The 26,232-nt window shown below is 39.1% G+C and overlaps 2 protein-coding genes and 1 long non-coding RNA gene across 3 annotated transcripts; all 3 read left to right on the top strand.

The window, feature by feature from the left end:
• The first annotated feature begins 810 nt into the window (after window positions 1–810).
• Window positions 811–5,728, top strand: LOC106388047 (apoptosis inhibitor 5-like protein API5). The gene is made up of 17 exons (XM_048752469.1): window positions 811–948; window positions 1,066–1,172; window positions 1,264–1,425; window positions 2,243–2,342; window positions 2,429–2,494; window positions 2,678–2,769; window positions 2,958–3,032; window positions 3,130–3,279; window positions 3,448–3,513; window positions 3,590–3,655; window positions 3,954–4,064; window positions 4,263–4,352; window positions 4,437–4,543; window positions 4,761–4,875; window positions 4,954–5,019; window positions 5,115–5,218; window positions 5,310–5,728. Exons 2-17 carry the CDS (start codon window positions 1,083–1,085, stop codon window positions 5,503–5,505), a joined length of 1,656 nt encoding a protein of 551 aa, XP_048608426.1. The 5' UTR covers window positions 811–948; window positions 1,066–1,082; the 3' UTR covers window positions 5,506–5,728.
• Window positions 5,729–12,220: 6,492 nt separating this feature from the next.
• On the top strand, window positions 12,221–12,953 carry LOC106388049. The gene is made up of 2 exons (XR_007321233.1): window positions 12,221–12,586; window positions 12,685–12,953. It is a non-coding gene; the product is annotated as an uncharacterized LOC106388049 (long non-coding RNA).
• A 9,818-nt stretch (window positions 12,954–22,771) lies between these two features.
• LOC106386215 (sodium/calcium exchanger NCL-like) lies at window positions 22,772–26,129 on the top strand. The gene is made up of 7 exons (XM_013826093.3): window positions 22,772–23,846; window positions 23,959–24,140; window positions 24,224–24,281; window positions 24,584–24,765; window positions 24,869–25,008; window positions 25,097–25,697; window positions 25,774–26,129. Exons 1-7 carry the CDS (start codon window positions 23,417–23,419, stop codon window positions 26,020–26,022), a joined length of 1,842 nt encoding a protein of 613 aa, XP_013681547.2. The 5' UTR covers window positions 22,772–23,416; the 3' UTR covers window positions 26,023–26,129.
• Window positions 26,130–26,232: the final 103 nt, after the last annotated feature.

The raw sequence follows: 26,232 nt of genomic DNA, 5'->3' as shown, positions 1-26,232 counted from the left end.
GGTGGAGCAGACAGTGATGCTCAAATGGGAACCTCCTCAAGATTCTTGGTTAAAAATGCAATATTGGTGTGCATTGGAGGAAGGAATTTGCTTTAGGAGGAGCGGCTTGGGTGTTAAGGGACTCAGAAGGAAAGGTGTTGTTGCATAGTAGGAGAGCTTTTACTGGTCTCAACAACTTGAAGGAACTGAAATTTCAAGTTCTTATGTGAGCGATTGACAATATGGTAAGTCATAGGCTAAACAGGATGATCTTTGCGGTTGATGATGACATGATTGTTGGTGCGGTGACAAGACCAAAAGCTTGGCCATCTTTCAAAGCAATGCGTGCAGATATCTTGTTTGGGCTAAGGAAGATCGAATGGTGGAGGATTTTTAAAGAAGTGAAAAGCAGGAATAGAGGTGCATTTCTCATTGCTCAAAGTGTTACTAGGGACCAAAGACTTCAGTCCTATGTTGCAGCAGATTATCCTTTTTGGCTGCAGGGTATCTTTGAAAATGAGAAAAGTTTGGCCTCTCTTTGACTTGTAGTTGACTCCTTAAAGAATTTTTTGGTGTACTAGGGGTGTTGGTGTGTTAGCTTGGCCTATGTTTAGGTTTGGAATCAGGGTTGGTCTTGTTTATGGCTCTTTGTTTAAAGGAGGTGTTTTGTTAAACTTATGAATGAAAATTTAAGATGACAAAAAAAAAAGAAAAACGCAACCCATTTTAAACCGCCATGCCCTAGTTCTTGAGGTGCTTTGTTTTCCAAAATAGACATCAGGGGTCAAATTGTAAGAAACGATAAAACACAGGTAGCGTTAGTCAAGTTTCACAAAAATCAAAACGACAGCGTATTGGCTCAACATAAAGGGCTCTTCTTTGCTTCGGCTCGTCTTCTCCAAGCTAATAACGAAAAGTCGTCAGAAACTCTCGCGACTGCTCTTCCGAAAGACCAAGAACAACCACCATGTAATACGCTCTTCCCTTCTTCACCTTTTCATTTATAGATACGATTACATCTGTAAACCTTCTGTTATCCTCTCCTGATTCGAAACTAATAAGTGCATACACTCATCTCTGCTTCAGCTTCAGCTTCCTCCGCGATGTCAGAGCACCAGTCCGAAGAAGTCCAGCAGATCGAGAAGCTCTACGAGTTCAGCGAGCGGCTCAATGCCTCCAAGGACAAGTCCCAGGTTTCGCCTTCGATTTTTTCTCAGCTAGGGTTTTGGTTCCGAGATTTGAAATCGATTGCTTTTTTCCTTTTCTCTCGCTGTTAATTTGCAGAATGTTGAGGACTATGAGGGGATTATCAAGATGGCGAAGACGAGTATGAAGGCGAAGCAGCTTGCGTCGCAGCTGATTCCTCGCTACTTCAAGTTCTTCCCTACTCTCTCCACTGAGGCTTTTGATGCTCATATGGACTGTATCGATGAGGAAAATATTGGGGTTTGTATCCATTTATCCTTAAGCCATTAGATAGACTCGGATTAGTTTGCACTTGCAGTGCTCAAAGTTAGCTTCTTGCTCGATTTACACTGTTAATATAGTGATGAATTAGGGCTTAGTATTTGTTTGGTTAGGTGATATACGGATCTGAGATGTAGTGCTTCTGATTCTCCAGAGAATAGGATGTTTATCCATGCACATTTTTCAGTTTTGAGTTCTATGGGACTAGCCTTTCCATGCGCATATGGACTGTATCGATGATGGAGATCTTGGGGGTACAGACCCTTGTCTTCTTACATGATCCCCAATTATCCTTAAGCCAATAGATAAACTTAGATTTGTTTGCAGTGATTAAAGTTAGCTTCTTGCTGGATTTCCACTGTTAATAGTGTGATGAAGCGGGGTTAACAACAAGTTTGGTTAGGTGATATACATAGTTGAGATGTACTGCTTCTGATTCTCCAGAGAATAGGATGTTTATCCATGCACGTTTTTCAGATTTTTGTTCTGTGGAACTAGCCTTTCGATGTGCATATGGACTCCATCGATGATGGAGATCTTGGGGGCTCTGTAACTTTATCTTCTTACATATGCCATTTATCCCTGAATCAATAGATAAGCTCAGATTAGTTTGCACTTGCAGTGCTCAAATTTAACTTCTTGCTGTCCTTACACTGTTACAACTTGTTCGGTTAGGTGATATACGTGTTTGAGATATAGTGCTTTGATTCTCCAGAGAAATTGATATGTATCCATGCACGTTTCTCAGTTTTGTGACTAGCCTTTTGTTCTGAGTTAAAATCCTTTTAATGTTTAGGTACGGGTTCAAGCCATCCGCGGGCTCCCACTGTTCTGCAAGGATTCACCAGATATTATATCTAAGATTGTTGATGTTCTTGTGCAACTTCTAAATACTGGTAACTCTTTGAGGTTTTTGGTTACAACACCTTTAGCTACCTATTTGTGAATTTCTTATCTGACTTAGAGGTTTCATTATCTGAAGAGGAAACTATGGAGCGTGATGCTGTGCATAAGGCTCTGATGTCGCTGATACGACAGGATCCAAAAGGTAGTCTAATTTCTTTACAGTAATTTTAGTGTACTCTTTTAATCTATGGCCTAAGGCCCTATGGGTTGACTAGTCTGCTTAATTATCTTATATTTACACTATGGTTTCCTTATTGTCTCTTGTTATATGCAATTCCTAAGTGTTTTCATGTCGTTCTCTAATGTTTACCCTCCTTCTCTACAGCATCTTTGACTGCATTGTTTACGCATGCTGGAGTTACTCCAACTACGGACGATCAGATTCGTGAAAAGGTCTTGAATTTCATCAGAGATAAGGTCAGAGTTTTCTCTACGTCCTTTTGCTATTTTCAATATTTTCTTATTAGCATTGCGTGACTTATTTGGTATTCATATCTCATTTTCCCCACAATGTTAGTCTCAGAATTCAGAAATGAAAATCCTTGGAGAAATTTGGATTACCTTAGCCAATACTCATTGTAAATTTTTTATTAATCTGTATGTAGGTGTTTCCTCTTAAAGGGGAACTTTTAAAGCCTCAAGAGGAAATGGAGAGACGTATAACAGATTTGATTAAACAGGTAAGAACGTAATTTTGTGTGGGTGCAGTCGTTTTTATTTTTTTCATATGCCTTCTTCATCTTCCCATATATTCTGACTTTATTTGTATTTTCACAGAGCCTGGAAGATGTAACTGGAGGAGAGTTTAAAATGTTTATGGATTTCCTGACAAGTTTGAGTATATTTGGAGCGAAAGCTCCTCAAGAAAGAATGCAAGAACTTGTGGAAATTATCGAAGGACAGGCCGATTTGGATGCTCAGTTTGATGTAAGTTTGCTTCTTTTTTTTTTATGTAAATTTGCTGTATTGTATCGTACAAATTTATTTAAGCTTATTATGTTGCATCATCCTGAAAATGAAGTTAAATTTCTTGATTTCATAAACATGATAGTCCTTGTGATGTTGTATTACTGATTGCCAATATTATTTTACCAGGTTTCAGATACAGACCATATCGACAGGTTGATATCATGCCTCCAACTGGCTCTTCCCTTTTTTGCGGTACGGATTCAGATTGGTTCCGCTAGTCGTATGAACTTTACTGGTTGCTTTGCTAATTTCGTCCTATTTTTATCAGAGAGGTGCTCCAACCAGCAGGTTTCTCAACTATTTGAACAAACATATCATACCTGTTTTTGACAAGGTATCCTAGAACTCATATAATATTCGTGTTTCAGTGTATTTGTATCAGCACATGATCGTGTGTGCTCTTTTAGTCATTTGTTATCAACTCTCGTAGATAAAAATAAGAATAGTGTATGACACGAAGGATATGAAGAAAATCTTGAATCTTGATTTATTGTACCTTTTATTTCATCCATATGTGTAGCTATTCTGCTTGTTTCTCTTTTGCCATCTTGCATGCATATATCCGTACCATTCCAAAAAGAAGCTTTCTTGGCCAGCATAATGTATGACACACTCTTTTTTTTTATAACTAGCTCCCAGAAGAGAGGAAACTTGATTTGCTGAAAGCTCTTGCTGATATTTCCCCATACACAACCGCCCAGGAGGCAAGGCAAATGCTTCCTTCAATAGTTCAGCTTCTAAAGGTACCCACTTTAAGTGCCATTATTCATCTGCCTACAGTATTCAGTGTCCTGATTCCTTTTACAAATCGTTGTTGACATTTTACTTGTATTTATAGCGTCTTTATTGTATCTTACTACAATCTCAAAATTTTGAATGTAAAAGCATTACATGCAGTAGTAAAATCGTCTTATAAAGATTGTTACACTCTTTGTTTGCAGAAATACATGCCTGCCAAGAAGACTGGAGAGGAAATGAACTTCACGTACGTTGAGTGTTTGTTGTACGCGTTTCATCACCTGGCCCACAAGGTTGGCGACAATCGTATTTGTGTTTAGTATCGTTCTCCTTTCTTCCTCCATGTTTTACTTATTTGAGTACGTTGAGATATGCAGGTTCCAAATGCAACAAACAGCTTGTGTGGGTATAAGATTGTGACCGGCCAGCCATCAGACAGACTTGGGGAAGACTTCTCGGAATTGAACAAGGACTTCACTGAGAGGTATTGAATGAATCTAGATTTGTGTGACTTAAAAGTTAAGATATTGTCGTCAAATATAATCTTATTTTCTTGGGAAAATTTGTTGTGCTGTAGCTACACCAGTTGAGTTTTATTTGGTATGAAGAGAAAAAGTTTGGTAGTGTAGATTAAGAAGAGAATATGAAGAGTTATTGGTATTCTATTTATGGTATCATAAAGTTTTTGTCCTTTGGTGCAGATTGACCACCGTTGAAGATCTTACCAAGACAACGATGAAGAAATTAACTCAGGGAATGACTGAGCACAACAAAGCCATGTCGGCTGCTAAGACAGATGAAGAGAAAGCAAGCGTTGTGAGTACATTAACCTGTAACTTCTTTCTTTTATCCTGGTGGTATTTGCTTTTAGAGCTAATGCATCGCACCTTACAGAAAACAAAGAAGCAGAATACTACAACTGGACTCAGGACCTGTAATAACATACTGGCAATGACAAAGGTAAACATCCAACATCTTTAGTCTTTTTATATTGGTGGAAGCATATAGTTTTGATGATATGAATTAATCTTGGGGGCATATTTGATATGAAACAGCCACTGCATGCAAAAGTGCCTTCGTTTATCGGAGATACTAATATCAACCTTTCTTGGAAAGAAGCCACAAAGCCGTTACCATCTGCAGCAACAACAACAATCGGGTTTGTTTCAAAGTTAACTCAATCCGTAATTTTTTTTTACCGTCTTGTATCTGTTTGCAATTTGTGTTGACTTTACTGTAATACTATACAGAGGAAAACGGCCTGCTAATAGCAACACTGGAAGTGGTTACAATGTCTCTGCAAAGAGGGGACGTGGTTCGGGTGGTATGTCAAACCAGCTTGTGAACAAGGCTTTTCAGGGAATATCATCTCACGGTGGTGGTAGAGGCGGAAACCGAAGACGTGGAGGTGGTCGCGGGAGAGGACAAGGAAGAGGTCACTGGTAATAACAAGCTTCCATGAGAGGATTCCGTGATACTATGTTTCTGTACTCTTTGCATTTTCTATTTGTCAGTAGGAGTTTTGGTTTGGTACTTGCTAGTTGCTAGAGTTTGGGGACTTATCGCATCAGAACAAATCGTATGTGTCTTTCTTTATTCGCGATGGAGAATATGAGTTAGACTTATCTTTTCATGAGATTAAAACAAGAGTTGATTACTCTTTAGGCCATTTTTTGATTTTTCTTTACATTCAGAGATACTTTTTACATGTGAAACACTTTCTTGTGGGCTAGCAATAAACTATAGACAACTTTGCTCTTAATAGATATTCGATGCGTGGACGGATGATACGTGGACGGGTGATGCGTGGACGGAGATGAGTGTAAAAATTCTAGAAGCTTCATTAGATCAAGCTCCACAATAGTTAAATTTAAAGACACAACTCCAACAACAATGTTTGTCTGTGGACGGGAACGAAAAGATTTTGATTACGTTGTGGATATGCTAACATAACCATGAATAAAGAACAATAGAGATCTTTTAAATTTGTGTATAAGGAATTGAAGCTTGATGTGGTGGATAGAGTAGTAACTCAAACACTAAACATAAATATAAGAATATAAAATATTGAAAGACTGTGATATGGATGCCAATGTGTCCACCATTTCAAGGATGAACAAATTAATAACTTCAAACCAATAACTACAACGTACATGTCGAGAAAAAAAACAAGCTTGAGTGATGAAAACAAAGCTAAACAAAACCAAAAAATTAAAACGAGTCATCTTTTCCTCTAAAACCCTTGGTCAAAACAGTCAGCTCCTCTTCCCGGTGAGACACACCATGGATTCTGAGCTCAACATCGTCGTGGATGAGCTCGGTGAAGCTGCAGTGATTCGAGCTCGTCACAGTCTTCCACCATGAGATATATAGTATGCTGGATTTTGAACTCTAATCATAATTTTACTCGTCCACAAATAGCCGTCCATGTTTACCCGTCCACGCTTATCTTCCCACACCCATCCACATGTGTCATTCCATGCTTATATTCTACATGTAGTTATCCATGTTTTTCAAACATCCACACATCACTCATCCTTAACACAATCATTGAATACATGTACAAGTATAGATTTTAAAATATAACAAAAAAATATATCAAAGTGGATATCAAATTATAGAGAATAAAAAAATATAATTTATTATATCAACAAAGTTTGCTATATATATTTTTAATTTAAAAATTAAAAAAACAAAATATTAAGAAGTAGACTAAACAATAATAAAGAAACACACTTTCTCTTTCCTCTTGTCTAAGAAATATCTCTTTTTTTTCCTTATTAAGGGCAAATATGTATATTCTCTCTGTAGGTCCCATGAGAAAGTGTCTTGCAAGTGCATTGTGGCATTGGATATAATTGAAAAGTGATAAAGTGCCTCTTGATGTAAAAAATTCTATCTTTGCTTATTTGATCTCGACTCTCGAGTTCTCAGCCATTGCATGTCTCCTTCATCCATTATTACATCCATGGCACATTTGCTTGATCTTAGTTTTATGATCATATTTCTAAGCATCTCTTGTGAATATATATAAAATAGATTTGCTAGTTCTCATGACCATTCTTCTTAATTAACTGAATAGCTATCTATGTAAAGGAATAATGTGGACAAACATTTGGTGAACCATGCAGACACATCCTTGTGCAATATGAAACAAAGGTTTCAGATGATATAATCATATTATAGGCATTCGCGTCTGTAATGTCCACCAAATGGCATCTACTTTCTTTTTTCAAATAGATGGCCATTCTATAAAACACTACTATCAAAGAATGTTTACAAAAAATCATACATGATGGGAGAAGCAAAAAGACAAAAGATAGTGAAAATCATTGTTGGTAAAGCTCAGTTTATTGTAACATTATCCCTGTCTCTTAGATAGGTTTCTTAGAGCATCTTTATCCAAGAATACTAGAAGAGTTCTTAGCGTGTGGGTCCCGCATAGGACCCACTTTTTTTTAAGAAACCGGTTACCAAAACTACCAAATAGTAGTCGGTCTTTAAGGGTTTCTTACACTGTTCGCGGACCCCACTGACATGTGGCGGTCCGCGATTGGTTCGTTTTTAATTTTTTTTTTTCTAAATTCAAAAAAAAAAAAAATTAAGAAACTCCATCTAGGGTTTCTGGGATAAAGATGCTCTTAGTGTAATTAGGAGTTTTAAAAAAAAGAAAAAAATGTAATAACCATAGGAGACGTCTCTTAGTTAAGCACTAGAAGAGCCATCTCTTTATCTTCCTCTCTTCACCTTCTTCTCTTTGCCTTCCTCTCTTCCTCTCTTCCTCTCTTCCTCTCTGTCTATCTTTGGTCTTTATAAACAACGTAACCCTCCCACTCTCTCTACACAAGATCATGTAAGTAAAGGTATTTCTCTTGAAGTGTTCTGTTGTATTGATATGATAATATATACTACAAACGGGTGAGAGATCTAAGGGATCACCACGATTCTAGGAGAATATACTAGGAACAATATCCTATGATATCTGAACTATACAAATGATATTCTTATCATCTAATACCCTCCCGCAGTTGCAGCGTGGACTCTGTCACGCCAAGACTGGAGCGGAAGCTTGTAAACAGCGTTGAAGGCAAGCCTTTGGTGAAGATGTCTGCGTATTGTAGAGCTGCTGGGACGTGATGAACTCGAACTCGAACTTGACCCATTTGAACCTTTTCCCGAACGAAATGTATGTCAATCTCTATGTGCTTTGTTCGCTAATGTTGCACTGGGTTTGTAGACAGGTAAACGACACTCACATTGTCACAGTAGACGAGAGTAGCTTGTGAAAGTGGCGCGACCATTTCCAGTAGAAGGTTGCGGAGATAACATGACTCTGCAACAGCATTGGCGACACCTTTATACTCAGCTTCTGCGCTGGATCTTGATACCGTCGGTTGTCGTTTGGCAGACCAGGATATAAGGTTATCTCCCAAGTATATGCAGAAGCCACTGGTCGATCGCCTTGTGCCCGGACATCCGGCCCAGTCTGCGTCGGTGTAAGCCGTCATTGAGATTTTCTGGTTCTTCAGTAGCTGTAATCCCATATGTTTCGTGCCTTGCAAGTATCTGATAACCCTCTTCATTGCGTGTAGGTGGCTGTCTCTAGGGTCATGCATAAAGAGACAGAGTTGTTGTACCGCATAAGTGATGTCGGGGTGCGTAAAAGTTAAATATTGAAGGGCCCCGGCGAGACTTCTGTATTCCCTAGGATTGGAGACTTTCTTGCCGTCGTCTGCGTCAAGTTTTGACTTCATATCCACAGGTGTAGTGCAGGGTTTACAGGCGGACATACCAGCTCTATTGATGATGTCTTCTGCGTAGTGAGACTGATTCAAGAAGAGTCCTTTTTCGTTGAACTTGACAGAGATGCCGAGGAAGGAGCTGATGCGACCACAGTCGGACATAGGAAATTCTGCTTTCAAACTTGTATGATTGTGTTCTTTAGCTTTTCTGTCGAGGCTGTGACTATTATGTCGTCGACATATAGGATGAGATATGCCACCAGATCCTGTTTCCTGTAGACAAACAAACTTGTATCTGATTTGCTTAGAATAGAACCATTGTTAGTTATAAACTTCACAAATCTTGCGTTCCAAGCTCGAGGAGCTTGTTTGAGGCCGTAAATGGAGCGCTTTAGTTTGCAGACATGATTCGGCTTGGTGGGATCAACGAACCCCAGGGGCTGGAACATGTAAACGTCTTCGTCCAAGGTACCGTGCAGGAAGGCATTTTGCACGTCGAGTTGATTGACTTGCCATCCATTCACAAGAGCAACGTGCAAGACTGTTCGTATTATGGCTGGTCGCACGACAGGGCTGAAAGTCTCGTCGAAGTCGATACCTTGCTCTTGCGATTTCCTATTAGCTACAAGCCTGGATTTGTGTTTCTTGAATCTTCCCTCTGCATCATACTTGTGTTTGTGTAAACCACATAGAACGCACAATATTAGTGTTAGCAGGCCGAGGTACAAGATCAAAAGTTTCGCTTTTTACAATAGCATCGTACTCTACTGTCATAGATGGGTTCCAATTTGGATCATTGAGAGCCTGAATGTCGCTTTTTGGTAGAGGCGAGATAGCCTCCGTATTATGTGAGAAAATCTGTTTGGGCTTTGATATTCCATGTTTAGAACGTGTAGACATGGAGTGCCGTGGTGCCTCTCTCGCCACTTGGGTTGGAGGAGTTGGCTCCTCAGAAGGAGGATTGGCTGCAACGGGAGAAGGAGTTGCTGCCGGAGCTTCGAGAAGTGACCTGAACAAAGGTGATAGCTCGTCGTCTGTTTCTAAGAAGTCGTAATGAGATTCATCGCGTTTTCGTGATGTCTCATACGGGAAACATCCCTCATCAAATGTCACGTTGCGTGATATGATGATCTTCTTAGTAGACAAGTCGAAGCATCTAAAGCCACGATGGTACTTATGGTAGCCAAGGAAAATGCATTTAGAAGAGCGAGGAGAAAGCTTTGAAAGGTGAGAATGATTAATGTTTGGATAGCACAAACAGCAAAAAATCTTTTAAGTGAGAATAAGAGACAGGCTTTTTGAAGAGTACCGCGAAAAAGGAGTTCTGTTTTGGAGAGTTTTGGTCGGTAGAATGTTTAGAATGTGGACTGCCCTATGAAGCGCCTCTACCCAGAAGGAGGAAGGGAGCTGAGCTTGAAAGAGAAGAGAGCGCACATCATTGTTTATTGTACGTATCATTCTCTCTGACTTCCGGTTCTGCTGCGATGTGTGGGAGCAGAAGAACCGGAAAGTCATCCCATTATTTGCGAAAAAATCATGAAATTTTGAGTTGTTAAACTCACCTCCATTGTCACACTGCAATGACTTGATATTTGTTCCAAACTGAGTTTTAACATAGTTTGAAAAATGGAGAAATTTTGAGAAAGTTTCATGTTTATACCGCATGGGATATACCCAGAGGAAGTGAGAGTACTGATCGAGAAATAGAACGTAGTACTTGATCCCACTTAAGCTCTGGATCGGCGATGTCCATAGATCCGAGTGAATTATTTCAAACGGTTTTGTGACCGTCGAATTTGAAAGAGAGAAGGGAAGCTTAGTATGTTTTGCAAACTGACTGGCTGAACACACATGAAAAGAATCTCGTTTATTGCAAGGTAAAACATAAGTATAAAGCAAAGAATTTAAAGTCTGATTGCTGGGGTGAGCCAGTCTATGATGCCACACATCTGAAGAAGCAGTAAGAAAAACAGATGGTTGTTGCGTCGCTTTATTCGTAGAAGAATGAAATGGATATAGATCTCCTGTGCTATCACTGCGGAGAAGAGTCTTCCGTGTTCGAAGATCCTTCACTGCGACCTATGACTGTTGTTGTTGTGTCTCCCTCTGCCTCGGTTGCGGCCTCGTCCTTTGTTAGAGAACTGTTGTTGTTGTTGATCACCGTGAGAAGAGCTCCTGTGTTCTGGTGTGGAGGCAGTGACAGCAAGAACTTTTGTCGAGGAAGAAGACTCGTTGTTGGTTGCGGTTGTTTTCTTGCCTTTGCCCAAGCGATCCTCTTCTAGAATCAACATCGAACGTGCCTCCTCAAAGGTTGGAAAGGGTTGTCTGTGCATGATGACATTGATAATATTATCATACTTTCCATTAAGACCATTCAACAAATACATGACCAGGGTTCTCTCGATTAGCCAAAAGATCGGCTATGGATTTCAGTTCTTGACAGTAGGCATGGATTGAGAGGTCACCAATCTCCTGATTGCGAAGCTTGTGATCAAGTTGGATCGCACGAGCTTCTTTGTTGTTGCGGAAGAAGTTCTCAAGTCTGATACAAACTTGTCGAGACGTACCGCCCGCCTTGAATGTGCTTTTGAAGAGATCCTTTGAGAGAGTTCGGTAAAGCCAAAGTTTGACCAAGCCATCACGTTTCTTCCAAGGTTGATCGTCGTCGTTGTCTGGTAAGAGCGTTCCATCGAGATGTCCAGCGGGTTAAGAACAGCTCTCGCCATGCGTCATAGTTGCCATCATCAGTATCCAAGAGGATGGGATGTTATTTTTGATGTTGGTGACGCCGCCATTGATGAAGAACGAGCGAGAGAAAGAAGATCAATCCAACTTCTGTGAGCTTTGAGTGATCGCAAAAACAATGGCGAAAGAGGTGATCCTTCTTGATTTCTGGCCTAGCATGTACGGCATGAGGACAAGAATCGCTTTGAGGGAGAAAGGTGTCGACTTCGAGTACAGGGACGAGAATCTGAGGGAGAAGAGCCCTCTGCTTCTCCAGATGCACCCGGTTCTCATCCATAACGGTAAACCGGTTTGTGAATCAAGAAGTTTTGATCTTTAGATGAGTTATTGTTAAAGTTTCGATCTTTGAGCATTCTCTGGATTTATCTGAGATATTCTCATTTAATTTGATGCTTCATAGCTACTCAAGAAGATAATCTAAATCCTCCGTTTTTGTTAGTTTGAAATCAAAGTTTGGATCTTTAGATGAGTTGTTGAAGTTTGGATCTGTAGAAGAGTTGTTGTATATTTTGATTGACGCTCCTAGAGTTTGATGCTTCATGAGCTTTACCTTTGAGCTTTGTTTATGTGATCAGATGTAGACATTGCGCTTATTGGATTCTACACCTGGTTCCCTGGGTATGAGAAGTTTGGTAACTTCAGAATCTAAGCAGTGTGTCCGAAACTGATTGCTTGGGCTAAGAGGTGTATGCAGAGGGAGAGTGTGGCCAAGTCCTTGCCTGATCCTGAGAAGGTTGTTGAGTTCATGGCTATGCTCAGGAAGAGATTTGGGGTTGAGTAGATCCTGTTTGTTCGTCGTTTGATTCCTATCTTTGCTCAGTTGTGTTCTGTTTTACTTTGGTTTGATGATCATGTCTTTTTAAATAATGCCAGAGCTATGGATGGATGTGGAGAGAACAATAACAAATGATGAATGTGGAATGGAACAAGATTTATTGTTGTAAAGCCAAACCAGGATCATGTCTTTTTAAATGATATACTGGGCGATGTTGCATGCTCTTTTGGCTACAGTCGTGGTCTAACCAAAAACTTGTAATCTCGTAAGTGAGTTTTTTTTTCCTTAAATGATATTAGCAAACAGTTGCTCTCCAGTTTTTATTCTAAGATTTAATACGTGTTTTTATTACATCTTTAGCAGCTGGTTTCTTGTTATGGCACGGGCTCAAAGTGGTGTGTTGTCTTCGCTATATGGTTTTGTCTTTCTATTCATTTTTTAGATTTTCATTAACCAAGCAGATTGTGGTTTCAACATTTTTATTGATTCGAATCACAGACTGGCTTGGCTTTACAACAATAAATTTTAAAAAGGTTATGTAGAAGCTTTGGTTTAAATAATGCCAGAGCTTTGGTTTGATGATCATGTCTCAGTTGCTCAGTTGCGTGGAATAAATGATGTTTTAGTAACAATAACAAATGTGAAAGGCTACCAGGATCAGAGTTTTGGTTATGGCCACAACAACAATTGGTTTTGTTGTTGCAGGTGAATGTGGAAGATGGAACAGGAATAATAAATATATACAAGGAGTATATGAGCAAGACATGTATACTTGATGATTTCAAGTTTTATGAGACCAGACAAAAGATAATCAGAGATAAGAAGATCAAGCAAAAGAAACAGGCGGGCACACACACTTCAGGTCAAAACGCTTTGTTGTTCCTCTGATTCATTTCAATCTCTTTTACTATGTTTTATTTAATAATTTTTTTTGTAACTTTAATAAAAATTATTTAATATTTTTTTTAAAAACTCTTAAATAAGAGACTTGCAGTGGAAGACATAAATGATCGGGTCTCTTAACGGAGTCTCTTAACTCATATTTGTTGTTTAAAAATATTAAAAAATAAATAAGAGACCCTAATTGGGTATGTGGGATAATGATGCTCTTATCAAGCGTAAGAGCAGATCCAAGTACAAAGAAAGTTTTGCAGGGAGTATGTCGTTAAGTCTAGTTCCCTTTATCATGGTGACACGTTCAACGATATGTGATTCACATTCTTGAAGTAACATCATTCTGCTGATCAATGATAATCTCTTCTTCTTTAACCATTGTCCCCTTAAAACAGATGTAAACCAACATGCAGTATTTTGATTGGACCAACCAAGAGAAGAGCTTAGATCAGGCCAGGTTGAGCTCATGTCGGAAGTTCGTAAGCTCTTTCAGAGGTTTTCACCAAAAAGCCTTATACAAAATGGAGAGTTAAGCAATGAGAGCTTTAAAAGTTTTTTTTTGGTTCCTTCTCTTCATATTTTTGAAGCAACGATTGTTTCATTTGGGGTTTCTTACATCATAAAGCTTTACTTAAATTTGGTAGATTGTTTGATAAAACTAATACAAATTGAGGATTAAGTCTATAATTTTGGAACTTTGGGAAAATGAAATGCGACATCTTGAGGATTTCTATAGAAAGCTGAATTAGAAGAAAATTCACTTAGAAGAAGGGATCAAGAGAGTAGAAGCTCTTATTCTTCTTCTTTTTTTTTTTGTTTACTTGGGTTTTATATAGTACCAATCACTAGACTGACAACCTAAAGCATTGGCCATCTTTGTTTAGCCAAGCAATACAACTTAGTAGGAACCGAACCCGGATCGATATTTAGAAACTTTTATTCTTGTGATCGTTGGCTTTGCAATTGGTTATCGACTTATCCCTTTTGGATCTGTGTATTGGCATTTGCTATTGGATCTATGTATTGGCCTTTTCTAAGTTTACATCTTTAGGGTGAGATTTAATATAACATTTTGGTTTGTGGTATATAGTGAAAGATTTAATAGAATTTGATTTGGCTATCAAAGTACACTTACTTTTTTAGTCATACATTCAAAAAGAATTTTAAAGTTAAGTTCGGGAAGTGAATCGTAATATCTATGAGTGAGGTCAAAACATGTAGAAAAATCATGTGATGATTGAAGAGTCAGTAAATTTTTTTTCTGAATTTCCAAAAAATGAATGCATCATTCGTCAAACGGAATAGACCAGATGGGTGAAGTGAACAAAGTGGAAGATCCCTTAGTTATAGCCTGTCGGGACGTTGCACTTACGTTATAATCCTCCAAAGGATTCTATTTACCAGTATAAACCCTAACCAAGACTGAACTAAAATCTTCAAAACTAAACTCTAAAAAGATGTATAATCTTAATTTTTAATTTGACCCAAATTCTTTTTTAATAACTATCTTTTTCTTAGATCTGCTTAGGTTTGTTTTTTCATATTTCAAATATTATATTTGATTATTTTGAGGATACAGTACGTACTTTTAAAATTGACTCAGAAGATGCAATCTTCTTGGTCCAACATTTAAATATCGTTATTATATAAGATAATGGAAGTTGCATCCGGCAGCATGTATCTTAGTCCTGTAATTGTTATAAGACCCAAGTTCTCATATATAATCTAAGGGCTTTTTGCAAAAGTGACTCAAAATTTGGAGTCAAACAGAAAACTAACCTTTTCTTTTGACTCCTTTTTTTTTTGAGATTTTAACCCCACACCTGCACTTTATCTACGAAAATGCCATTAACATTTTTTTTTTTTTTTTTGAAAATGGCTTCTTTACTGTCTCAACCTCATCTTCTTCAAGTATTTACAATACTGCCACTGCAATGAATAGTGGCAACAACCTTGTACGAACTGTTTGGAGCTTTTAATGCCCTTTAATGCACGTAAATCTCTTTACACTCTCTCTGTTTCAATTGTTATGAACTAAAAACAACATTTCTTTCACTTTCTCTCTATATTCATCCAAAAAACTCAAGCTTTTGATTCAAAATATGGGCTATGGTTGCAGAGCCATATTTCTTTCGTTTTGACTTACGGTTGCTTTCGTTTGAGGTTCTGGGTGGTTGGAGAAGACCCTGTGTGCAAACGAAGTCATCTCACCTAGTTTAAGGTACGAATTTGAATTTTTTTTCAAGATCTGTTCGCGTAGAAGACTTACTAGTAAGTCATCTGTATGTAGAAGACTTACTGATGAGTCTTCTGGTCAAACGGACGACTTAAATTAAGTCGTCCAGCTTTGTTTGTTAAAAAAAAACACTTCAGACGACTTATATATACGTCGTCTACGAGAAACGGGCTAGTTTTGCATTTGACCGAATCGTGTCAGATCTTTGACTATTTCTGGACGACTTATAATTCAGTCATCTCTGGGAAAGTTAAAATTTCAATATTTTATGAAAACTTGACGACTTACGTGTAAGTCGTCCTAGGTTAGTTTTGTAATTGAAAAATAAAACTTCATAATTTAACTTTAACCAGACGACTTAATATAAAGTCGTCCCTCCAGAAGACTTAATTTAAAGTCGTCCGGGGAAAGCAAAGTCGTCCAGAATTTTTCCCAATTTTCTGGTCAAACCTTGCTTATCCCGGACGACCTTAAATTAAGTCGTTTAGCTGGACGACTTTCATCTAAGTCGTCTGGAGAAAGTTAAATTTCAAGTTTTATTTTTCAATTACAAAACTAACCTAGGACGACTTACACGTAAGTCGTCAAGTTTTCATAAAATATTGAAATTTTAACTTTCCCAGAGACGACTGAATTATAAGTCGTCCAGAAATAGTCAAAGATCTGACACGATTCGGTCAAATGCAAAACTAGCCCGTTTCTCGTAGACGACTTATATATAAGTCGTCTGAAGTTTTTTTTTTAACAAACAAAGCCGGACGACTTAGAATTAAGTCGTCCCTTTTAATTTTCAATTGCAAAAGTGACCTCTTTAGACGACTTACCTTTAAGTCTTCTGGACGACTTAATGCTAAGTCGTCTGCGGCAATGTTTATTGAACTTCTTCATTTCCCTTTTCTCTATGTTTACTAATGTGTTTTATTTTGAATATTTGCAGATGATTTTTCAGTTACATGCAGTGTATGGAGAATGGTTGTTGAGAGATTTCCGTTGGGATTTTGTGGTTGATGATCTCAAAGGAGGAAGATTGTTTTTATTGAATGAAGATTCAACACATGCTGAACTTGTTGCAATGGCTCAAGAAGATATCTCATGACAAGCCTCTGGTGATAGTCTCCGACCGGCACAAGGCCATTAAAAGTGCGTGTGATAAGGTGTTTCCTTGGGCAACCCGAGGAATATGTTATTATCACCTTCAAGATAACATTGTCAAAAAGTTTAAAGGGAAACATCTCATGTACTTGGTGAAAGGGGCTGCTTATGCTCACACGGTTTACGATTTTGACCGGTACATGGCTGAGATACGGAGTGCAAACCCGGAACTTGCAACGTATTTGGAGAAAGCCGACGTCAGGCTATGGTCAAGGGTTTATTGTAAGGGGAACAGGTTCAACATAAAAACAAGCAACATTGCTGAATCTATTAATTCCGCACTGAAGCGAGCAAGAGGATTTCCGATTACGTTCCTGCTGGAGTTCATAAGGCAGAAGTTAGGAAAATGGTATTGGAAAAGGAGACAAGATGCTTTGAGTCTCACAACTGAACATAGCGGGGGTGTTGAATACTTGCTTGCTGTTCGAGAAGAGATAGCGGGTACGATGACGGTCGAACCAATTGATGGATGGCATTTCTTTGTCAAAGGTGGCAAAATGGACTGTGTGGTTGATTTGGAACATGCAAAGTGTGATTGTGGTGTCTATGGAGTGGAGAAAATACCTTGCTCTCATGCTATAGCTGCTGGAATACATGCTGGTTTGCATATCTCCACACTTGTATGTCCACTGTACTCAAAGAATTACCTGTATGCAGGATACTCAGAGAATATATATCCTATCGTGTCACAACATATTGAGGAACGAGAATGCTTTCCTCCAGAACTAAAGCGTGGTCGGGGGAGACCGAAGAAATCAAGATGGCAATCTTGGTTGGAGCTATCTAGGATGAGAGGACACAAACCCAGGAAGAAACACAGGGCACGGAGATGCTCAAACTGCAAGGAAACTGGCCATACGAAACCACAATGTACACAACCAGTTGACTAATCTTCCAGACAACTTATATATTTACAACTTATATATTTACAAGTTCAACTTATATATTCAAATACAAAGACAAGTTCAAATACAAACACTAATCTAATCATACAAGCCCACGAACTTATCACCATCCACATTTTCTTTTAGATGCTGATCAACAAGCTCCTTCCATATATCCACCGCCATATTATCCCTCATTTTCTTTGCGTTGCACCTAGCAAAGTCTTTAGGGTCAAAGGAGACACCGAGAGCATGACATTCAATGTACTTTACAGTGTACACGCCACAATCACCATTGTTGGCCGTGGGTACACCTTTCAGCGGTCTCTCATATGTGTATGGCTCCAACCCGTATTTGACCCGTATTTCGTCGGTGGCTGCGCACTCAACAAGCAGATAAGGGACCATCTGGAGAAAAGGCTCCATTATCGCATCCCATGCGTCTGGTACACTAGATGAAGGTATGCTGTCCCAGACGACTATGTGCCTCTTAGGGATCGATATCCAAATAGCAACCCAATGCTTGTTGTCCAAGTTCACTGGCGCATAGATATCATCAATGTCCTCCCCCCACTTCTTGTTTGATTGGCAAAATGAAGGTATTGATCCGTCATAAAAATACGACGCCCCACCAGGTAGAACTCTTCCTAAACCTTTGTGATCAGGTTCCGATGTTTTGAAGAGGTGATACTGCTCTCTCCAAGACTGGGAAAAGTTGTGATCCAGGAAGCACATTCGCTCGCTCCTGAAAGCTTGTGGGTTCTCCTGATACCTCTGCCTTAGCACATTAATCCAAGCATCTATATGCTGCATATTAAATATAACAAGTTAGAAGTTACCAGACGACTTAAATATAAGTCGTCTACGTGGTCGTCCAAGTAGACGACTTTCCAGACGATTTATCTTTAAGTCGTCTGGAAAGTAGTCTACTTGGACGACTTTGTAGACGACTTAAATCGTGTGCAGAAGACTTACGCAGTCTTCCAGCCATCCTCTGGCTGTCCGGAGGAAGTGGTACCACCTTGTTGGTGATGTACGTGGTTTGTCCTCGGTCTTAGTTAAATAATGACTGCAAACAAAAAAAGCAATCAGTTTTGGACGACTAAATCAAGCTATTATGGGTAAAGCAATCACTTACGGATCAGTTTTCAACCAATCAGCGAGTTCCTTCAACCGATCTTTGTTTACTGGCGGAAATGGATTATAGGCTGCCACTTTATCTTTTTTTTTCTCTGCCGTATAAGGAGATCTCACAGTGGGAGCAGGTTTCTTCGCTCGTTTACTCTTTGCACGCTTGTCCAATACAACCAGACTCGGTTCTGAAACTGGATCGCTTGGCTCGGTGGAAGCGAGGCTCGGTTGTTGATCGGTGGAAGCGAGGCTCGGTTGGTGATCGGTGGAAGTGACAGCAACAATCTCTTTGGAGGTCTTATTTACCGAGTTCGCCTCGGTTGCTGTATCCTCCGGCAACCATCTCTGCAATAAAAGTTGCACACAAGTTAACTCTGGACGACTTAAACAAAAGTTGTCTGGACGACTAGTTGGACCTAGACGACTTAAAATTAAGTCTTCCGTGGTCAACTAGTCGTCCAGACAACTTACGTTTAAGTCGTCCAGGGTCAACTAGTCGTCCAGACAACTTTTACAGTCGTCTGGACAACTAGTTAACCCTGGATTTGATACTAACCTCTTTGATTTGAGGAGGCTGTTTCTTTTGAGGAGGAGGCTGTTTCTTTTGAGGAGGAGGCTGTTTCTTTTGAGGAGGAGGAGGCTGCTGTTTGGTTTGATGAGGAGGAGGCTGGTTACTAACCACGGTTTCATTGGCATGAGGGGTAGCCTGTTTGTTTCTACCCCCGGTTTCTTTGGCAAGAGGGGTAGGTTGTTTATCTTGAGGGGTAGCCTGTTTGTTTCTACCCCCGGTTTCTTTGGCAAGAGGGGTAGGCTGTTTATCTTGAGGGGTAGCCTGATTGGTTAGACGTGGAGGGGTAGCCTGATTGGTGACACCAACCTTCTTCTCCACAGCTTCCAATCTATCGGACAACTTCCTAAACTCCCTCATGCACTTATTAAACCCTTTTTTCATGCAGTCAGCTACGCCCTTGAACATAATTTCCAACTCCTCTCTGGTCACCCCTCTAGCCTCTTCTCTAGCCTCTTCACTAGCCACTTTAGGAGCCTCTTTACGAGCTTTCTTCCGAGGTCTTGGATTGTCTTCCTCCTCCTCCTCCTCCTCCTCCAACACAACCATCTCTTTGGCCTTCTTTGATGGAGTCACAACCTTAGGTTTTGTATTGACCTTAGTACCAGTGACTTCCCAGCAATCCATGGTCCACTTCCACGGTCTCCGCTCATACATGACTTTAATGATGTTCTCCGCGGGCAGGTCCTCAACCTCAGAGTCCCATTTTGGCCACATTTCACTAATGTCCTTCTCAACAAAGTTGATCACGCGGGTCTGCAGTAAATAGAAGAATCGAGTTAGATATTTGAAAAAAAATACTAAATAGACGACTTAATTATAAGTCGTCTACTAAGTCGTCCAGCTGGAAGACCTTCCAGACGACTTATAATAAGTCGTCTAATAAGTCGTCCAGATGGAAGACTTTCCAGACGACTTAATTAAGTCGTCCGATAAGTCGTCCAGCTGGACGACCTTCCAGACGACTTATAATAAGTCGTATGCGCAGTCTTTTGGATTGAAGTAAATACCTGACTCAAGATAGCAGCTTTCATTGATCTGCGGCCTCTGCTGCCCTCGTAAGCCAGTATCGGTGGAGACGGACTGTCTGCTCTGGGACCACCAATACTAGCACCCAATTCCGGCATAGCTGTGTACGTCCAGACCTGAAGAACTTGTATAAACCCATCCACGGTGTAACAGCCAGCAATTTCTTTGTTCCACAAAGAGTCCATCAGCACCTTAAATGCGACTCTCCCCCATGGATAATTCTCAAACCGTTCTAAATCCATCACTAGCCTTGCCAGAGTAGATCGTGTAGCGGTTGAAAACTTTCTCCCTTCAATGAATCCAGTGAAGATGGAGAGGTACGCGAGCCGCTTGCGATCTTCCCTGGACCAATCCCCGCATCTCTGCAGTGCTGCTATTATCTGATCAGTAGTTGGCCCAGCTTCCAGATGAACTCCCAGCATCCCCCAGAAAGAAACCATCTCTGGGGTAACGTCACATTTTGGTGTCTCAAGGTCCTCGATGTACTCGCAGTTTAGACCAGTGAGGTTTTCAAACTCTATGAGTGAAAACCTCAAAGGTTCTGGACCAACGAGAGACCACATCTCATACTTCTTCTTAATGTCCAGCTTGAAACTGAGCATGTAGTGAACCAGCCTTGAAGCCCAACCAAATCCCTGCTCCTTGAACTTGATGAAAACTCCCAAACTCGACTCCTTGAGCTCTTCAAATTCGTCATCAGTAAGAGCTTTCCTAAGAGCAGTATGCAACTTGCTGTTATCCGTATGATACGAAATGCTATTGTGGGCTTCTGGTTCTTCCCCTGATGTGTATAACCTACGGGGGAGTTCTGGAATATCCATCCTTTTTGTCTGCAAAATAATCAAAGACAACAATATAAGTCCAGACGACTTAGTAGACGACTTATAATTAAGTCGTCTGGAAAGTCTTCCAAATGGACGACTTATATTTATGTCATCTACTAAGTCGTCCAGTTGGAAGACTTTCCAGACGACTTAAATTACTTACAAGTCTTCCAGTCGCAGAAGGAGTTGGAGTACTCGTCATTGCGGTTATAATCTGAAAAAATAAACGTGAAACGGTGAGAATGAGTAAATTGATAGAGACAACGTTTTATGTTCATCTTTTCCTCGAGATTGATGACTTAGCGGCGTTAGGGTTTACAGAGAAACGGCGCTAAGGTTTACAGAGAAGAAGCGGCGGCGCTAGGGTTTAGAAGAAGCGGCGGCGCTAGTGTTTAGAACGTTGGTGACCACGGTGGCGAGGGCGACGGTTTGTTCGGAAATAGTGGAAGCGGCGGCGCTAGGGTTTAGAGGAATCGGCGGCGCTAGGGTTAGAAGAAGCTGCGGCGACAACGGTGAGAATGAAGTGAGATAGATAGCCGATGTTGAGAACGATGGTTTGTTCGGAAATCGTGGGAATTCGAAATCGCCTTTGAGAGAGAACTGTTAGGGTTTCTGAATATCGCGAAAAATGAAACAAAAAAAAAAAATCACCTTATATATTGGGTAAATAATCCGGTTAGCTTTAAAATTACATTGGTAAACTTTAAGGTTTGGTCCGGTTTAGACGACTTATTCTGGCTGATAATGTACAACAGACGACTTAATATTTAGTCGTCTGTTTTCAGACGACAAAATATTAAGTCGTCCTAGACCCTAAAATGAACCCCTAAACTAAAATGACTAGATTAACTAACTAACCACGTTATAAAATCAAATTATACTTAAATAGTGTTTACTATACACAGAAATGAACACGCATAAGTAATTTTAAAAATTTTCAAAAACGGTTTTAATGCTTTCCAAAATCTAACCCTAAGAACACATACAATACTACAACATATGTTGATGAAACATAAACTTAAGAATATCATGACTCACTACTTTCACTCATCTATGCTGAAAACAATTGAAATTTGTTATATCTTAATTTATACCTCCTAAGACATATGTTAATTACATAATTCCCATTTTTCACTTATCAAAATATTTTTTACAAAATTTTTAAATTATGTTTAAGACTAACTGTCCAGACGACTTTAAGTTAAGTCGTCTGGACGACTTATTTTCAAGTCGTCTAAACAGACGACTTGCGAGGGGTAGAAACGTAAAAAGAATTCCGTTTTTTTGTTTGGTCACAAGGGGATAGTTGTAATTTCAATAGCCTTTTAGGTTACTTTTGCCTTTGACCCAAGTTGGGGTATTGTTTTGGGTTTGACTCCAAGTTTTGAGTCACACTTGGCAATTCTCCCATAATCTAATAACAACTTGGACTGTACGCTTAAATACGTCCAAAAATTAAGTTCAAAAAAAAAAAAAAAAAATACGTCCAATTATATCAGACTTGGATGAAGTGCACAATAGTTTTTTTTTAATTTTAAGCTCGATGGGGTCAAAATTGGTTCATCTCCGGATTTCAAGGTTTCGTTGATGTCGCATGGAAATTGCCAACACAGATAGTAAAATATGTAGTGGAAAGAGAGCATTAACCGGCTATTTTTTCGGGTATAGCAACTATTCATGATCTGCCTAAATCTTGTTAATATTAAAATAACTGACCAGCCATACTAGGCGAATGACGAGATTCAATATTAATGTCACTAACCTTGTTACAAAAAAAGTCAGAAATTCCACGAATTTTATTAACCTAATGTTGGAAATAGCAAATCAAATCTCTTGATGAAAGTCTTGTAATAAGAAAATATGAGAGATCAGAAGAAATCAAGAAATATAAAGACAAATTACTTGGATACTTTCTCACTGAAGCGAGTAGAGAGAGAGAGCGAACTCAAACTCACGTGCTCTTGGCCATGGTGCATGGAAAAGATGAACCACGTGCATGGAGAAATGTGAGCTGGCAACTAAAACTTACTATAATATTTTTCTTGTCACCATTCAATACATGTTGTTTAAGCGTTTTTCTACTATAAATGTTTAACATTTTATTATTCAGTTGATGGTAAGAAATATTATTTTAGTAAGTAATGAAGTGCCTACGTTTTATAAATTGTTGTATAAGTACTGTAGATCTAGTATATCTTTAGTATATAAGTACAAAACTTTGGTAAGGATAGTTATAATTTCTGAAGTTGAGTTTGTTGTTCTCCTCTGTTCTTTTCTTTTATCTTCAACCTCAGTCACTTAATAAAACCCAAAGCAGAAAAACTTTCACAATTTGAAGTTATAAGTTATCTTTTGTTTTCACAATAAATCAGCTCATATGCAAACATTATCTTCTAAGCGGACACCTATCCATCCACACTGCCCATCAAATCTGTTATTATTCTTAATATCTCTAGCTCTGACCATCTCTAGTGTGAGCTCCCGTGTCTTAAGTCCTGTCCCTCTAAATAACTCGATCCTGATCTCTGATGGCATCCATGGCGCCTCGGAGTATGAGTTTCTCACTCTAGATCCTCCAAAGAACGTCTCTAAAGCAGCTTGCCTTCATGTCTACGGGTTTCTTCCATGTGCAGACAATATTGGAGGTTATGCCTTCCAAGTTTTCTCTTTTGGGTGTCTCTTGGTCATCGGTGACTATTTCTTGTCTGAAGGAAGATCAAAACTCTTTGTAATCTTCGAGGTCGGTTTCTATGGTGGTATTGTCTTCCCTCTTCTTACAATGTTCCCAAGAATTGTCCTTATGCTCTGTAAGACTCCCCTTGTTCTCTGGTTCCATCACCTGAAACTTTTTTATAGTATTATACTTCATGTTCAGTATTGGTTTTGAGTCTGAAACCTTTTTATGATTGTTGATATTAGCGCCTGGATTATCAGCGACCCATGATGATGCTCTGGCGATTGTGGGTAGCAACGTTGGTGTTACTGTAGGGTACACAGTTTTTGCTCTAACAATGCAATGGGGAGCTTGTGTTGTCTTTGGTTTGACTAGCCCTAGTTCAGGCCAGTCAACCCCAAGAGGATCAATCAAAAGAACAACCTCTGTAAGATCATATTCTTTTGTTCCAATCTTTTAGTATTAACCAGATCTTATTCCAGTGAATATAATATGTTTATATATATATAGGATACAAAGAATCCAAGAAGAGGGTTTTACAGGACGAAGATACTGAAAAACATCGTTGGTATGTTTTATACCATCTCTAATTTTTTACTCTAAATAAGAGTTTGGAGTAAAAATGTTCCAAGACCCTGCTTTATTTTTCATTCTACAATAGAGTAAAAATGGGGTTCTTCGATAAATAGAATAATTCATTTATTTTTCTGTTTATCACTTTATTTTTTTCACTTTTAAAATACAGAATTACTTTATTTTTGAAGAAAAAAATCAATTGGAGATATTATGGTATTGGAAAATAACAGATTCCTTCCGTCTCTTCTCTTTTGTATGAAGTCTATTCTCATTCGGGGTTTTATCTCTATGCAGAAGCAAACGTAGATGCGGATCCTAAGAACAAGAAATCTGCAGGGATTATGCTTCTCACTCTAGCTCCATTTCTCATGGTGACATTGCCTGATTTACTTGATGCACAAGCTTGGAGTGACATCACTATTTTGATCACTCTCATAATCACCGTTTCTTCAACCTTCATCTACTTTGTTTACTCGGTACGAGATCTCTGGAACAAGAAGTGATCAAAACTATATTCTGAAAACTATTTTGCTCTGTTGTCTGACCGGTCAATCTTGTTCTTTCTGTTGAAACTCGCAGTATTTTGATACGGCAGACCAAAAGAAGAGCTTAGATAATGCCAAGTTTGAGCTCATGTCTGAAGTTCATAAACATTTGCAAAGCTTTTCGCCTCGAAGCCTTATAAGAGATGGACAACTAACTAAAGAGAGCTTGAAAAGGTTTTTATTCTTGTTCTGAATCAAGAACTATAGAGATTTGTTATGTTTTCTTGCATTGCAAGTTTACCGGGTTATTTTGCTTGTGTAGTTTGTTTGATAAGATCGATAGGAACAAAGATGGGAAGATTCAAATCTCGGAGCTTAAAGACTTAACCGTAGAGTTTGGAGTTTATGGAAGAATGAAATGTGACATCAATGAGTTTGCAAACACTTTACTTGCTGATTTTGACAAAGACAAAGATGGTGAGTTAGACGAGAACGAGTTTGAAGAAGGGGTAATGAAACTACTGAATCAATACAAGTTCGACAACCCAGCAGATACTCCAAGACAGGGAAACACTTGCATTTACAGAACGGCATCAGATTCCGTGCATGTCAAGAATCTGTCTCAAGGCGAGGAAGCTGGAGTTTTAAAGCTGGAGATGCCAAAGCAAACCCTTGTTGCTAAATTGCTCTCTTTGAGAACCTTAAAAGCTGTCCTTAAAGTCATTGGTGGGATGCTAATGGTCCTGTTTCTTGCTAAACCATTTATGATCAACATTAATCTCTTGTCGGTTACAGCTGGAGTTCCTTCTTTCTACGCTGTATTTGCAGTGATCCCTTTGGTTAGAAACTTGAAGAACACGTTATCTGCACATTTCTGTCGAAAGAAAGATAAGGCAAGAATCGCTTCTGAGAAATTCTCTGAGGTAAGTTTGTTTACTTTTTCCATGTACATTACATTGATGAGAAGCTTAAAGTTAAGAGTTGTGGGTTTTGATGCAGATATATAGGGATGTTACAATGAACAATCTCATGGGAATGTCGATTGTATTGGCGATTGTATACACCAAAGGATTGAAATGGGATTACTCAACAGAAGCTCTTCTTGCTGTGGTTGTTGGCCTTGCAATTGGCTTACCGGCTTATGTGAGATCAACTTATCCGTTTTGGATTTCTGTATTGGCCTTTGCTATGTATATCTCCTCTCTTGTTTTAATCTATCTCCATTTTCATTTGAGAGGTCAGAACTAAAAGCTGTCACCTTTGAGCTCTGATCAGACTGAGAGTTTATCAGTTCCATATTGCTTTTCATTTTCATAATGTTGATGAGAGCTTAATAAAACCTATGTTCTCTTTGATTAAGCTTGCAGTCTTCTTTTTCTTCTTCTTTAAAGTATGATTAGAACCAGAGCCGGTATTAGGCATAGCGGTGTGAAATATTAGTCTTGTACTCCAAAAATT

This window comes from Brassica napus, chromosome C3 (assembly GCF_020379485.1).
Source record: "Brassica napus cultivar Da-Ae chromosome C3, Da-Ae, whole genome shotgun sequence".
Classification (NCBI taxonomy): Eukaryota; Viridiplantae; Streptophyta; class Magnoliopsida; order Brassicales; family Brassicaceae; genus Brassica; species Brassica napus.
This window is presented reverse-complemented; position numbering and strand designations above follow the sequence as displayed.